Source organism: Mesitornis unicolor, unplaced genomic scaffold (assembly GCF_000695765.1).
Source record: "Mesitornis unicolor isolate BGI_N332 unplaced genomic scaffold, ASM69576v1 scaffold45637, whole genome shotgun sequence".
Classification (NCBI taxonomy): domain Eukaryota; kingdom Metazoa; phylum Chordata; class Aves; order Mesitornithiformes; family Mesitornithidae; genus Mesitornis; species Mesitornis unicolor.
In genome coordinates, this window is record NW_010199261.1 from 1 (window position 1) to 2,008 (window position 2,008).

Genomic DNA, 2,008 nt, shown 5'->3' on the forward strand with positions numbered 1-2,008 from the left:
GTGCCCGAGCCTGTCCCTGAGGTGCCTGTGTGCCAGCCGGTGCCCGTGCTGGTGCCTGTGGCCACCCTGGACTCCCCCATTGCTCAGCCTGAAGAGCTGCCCCTGCCCAATGGGGTGGAGGGCACTGGCAAAGCGGAGCCAAGCGAGGAGCAGCCCGAGTCGGATGTCAGCCCCATCTCGGAGCCCGAGGAGCTGGCCCAGCCCAGCGCTCCTGCCTCTCCCCCAGCAGAGGAGGAGGAGGAGGAGGAGAGTGAAGGCCCCAGCGAGGCCCAGGAACGAAGCTCGAGCCCGGCCCCTGCCCCTTCACAGACCTCGGAGGCGACTGCACAAGGTTGGGGGTGCTGGGCTGGAGTGTTCAGGGTGTCCCAGGGTGGGTGTTGGGTGATGTAGGGGGGGTCACCTGGGTGGGGTGCTGCATATTGGGGTACAGGAGAGTTTTGGGAGAGGGGTGCAAGGTGAGGTGACCCAGGATGGGTGGGTATGAGGTGCTGGGAGGGGGACAAGCTGTCTGCAGGTGGTGAGATGGGGGGGTAGGTGCCTGGGGAGTGCATCCACGTGCAGGAGTAGTGTGTGGGTATAGAGGAATCTATGTGTGGAGTGTCTAGGGGATGGATGCCATGAAGGAAGTGTGTTTTATGTGGCGCCTTATGCGGGGGTGCAGGATGGGTGTATTGGGGTTGTATCTGAGGGCTGTCCCCAGGAGGATGACCTAGGGGCCGATGTGTTTCTGGGAGGCACCTCTGTATGGGGTGGATTATAGAGGTTCCAGGGAGGGGAGCACATATAGGGGCAGATGCATACAGGGGTGTTCCCATGAGGGCCGCCCTGCACAGGGGTGTGGGTGTCTGCAGGGATCCCCTGAGGGGGATGGGGAGCACTGTGCCAGGGAAGAGCTGTGGATGGGTGCTTTGGAGAGAGGCACAGTGTAAATTGGGGTGCAGTGGCTGGACAGGGAGAGGTGTGAGGTGTACGGAGTGCGTTTTGGGATGCACGCTTAGGGAGCAAGGTGCCTTGGTGGATTGCGTATAGGATCCACAGGGCTGCAGGCAGCCAGGTGGGTACATGGTGTGTTTGGGGACGGGGGCAGTGCCGGGGTGGCAGAACCAGGTCCCCGTGGCTCCCTGCAGCCCCATCCTGAAGCCCACCTGGTGTTACTGGGTCCTCGCTGGTGACCCCAGAGCTGGTGTCATGGGGGACAGGGAGTGTTCCTGTCCCTCAACCCCCTGCCTCTCTTCCCAGTCGCCGTGTCGGTGCCAAAGAAGAAGCGAAGGATGAAGGAGCTGAACAAGAAGGAGGCAGTAGGCGATTTGCTGGATGCCTTTAAAGAGGTGAGTGTCCCAGAGGTGCCCGGGGGTCACCCTGTCTGCCATCTCCTGTGATGATCTCTGCTTTGTGCCATCGTGTCTGGGCCACTGATGCTCTGTGATGGTAATGGGGATCTGAGGGGAGGTGGATGCCTGAGTGTGAAGTGGAGGAGGGCAGGACGAGGCTGGAGGGGTGACCGCTGTCCCTGTCCCTCCCCACGCAGTCTCAGATCAGCGACAGTGCCTCGGAGGCGGAAAACAAGCCCCCCACGTCCACCCCTGCCCTCGAAGCAGAGGACGCAGCCCCCACTCATCCACAGGAAGAGTCGGAGGAGACGTGGGAGGAGAAGGAGGACAAACTGGCCCCAGAGAAGGGCAAGGCTGCTGACCAGAAGTACCGCTACAAGGAAGGTGAGCTGTGCCTTGGCCCAGGCCTCTGCTGGGAGCCACCACCTTGGACCCAGTGGGGGAGAGGGTGGGGGTTGGCATGGTCCAGCTGTCCTAAATCTCACGCTCTCCTCTCATCTTGTCCCTAAGCCTGGCATGGAGTGGGGGACAGACCCCACTGCATGAGTCCTGGCAGGGAGCTGGTGTCATCGGGCTTTCTATCTAAGCAAGCAGCATCATGCTCATGGTGTACCAGGCTAGGGCACCTCTGTGGCTGGCTGCATCCCACCTCGCTAGTCCCTGGGTGGGCCTGGACC

General features: G+C 62.0%; 1 protein-coding gene across 1 annotated transcript in view; it reads left to right on the forward strand.

Annotated features, from left to right (window-relative positions):
* Positions 1-3: 3 nt before the first annotated feature.
* Positions 4-2,008, forward strand: part of EIF4G1 (eukaryotic translation initiation factor 4 gamma, 1) — a gene marked incomplete at its 5' end in the record, with an annotated part of 8,445 nt that continues 6,440 nt past the window's right edge. Inside the window, 3 exon segments of the mRNA XM_010189397.1 lie at positions 4-331; positions 1,240-1,328; positions 1,529-1,715. Coding sequence (XP_010187699.1) covers positions 4-331; positions 1,240-1,328; positions 1,529-1,715 — 604 coding nt within the window.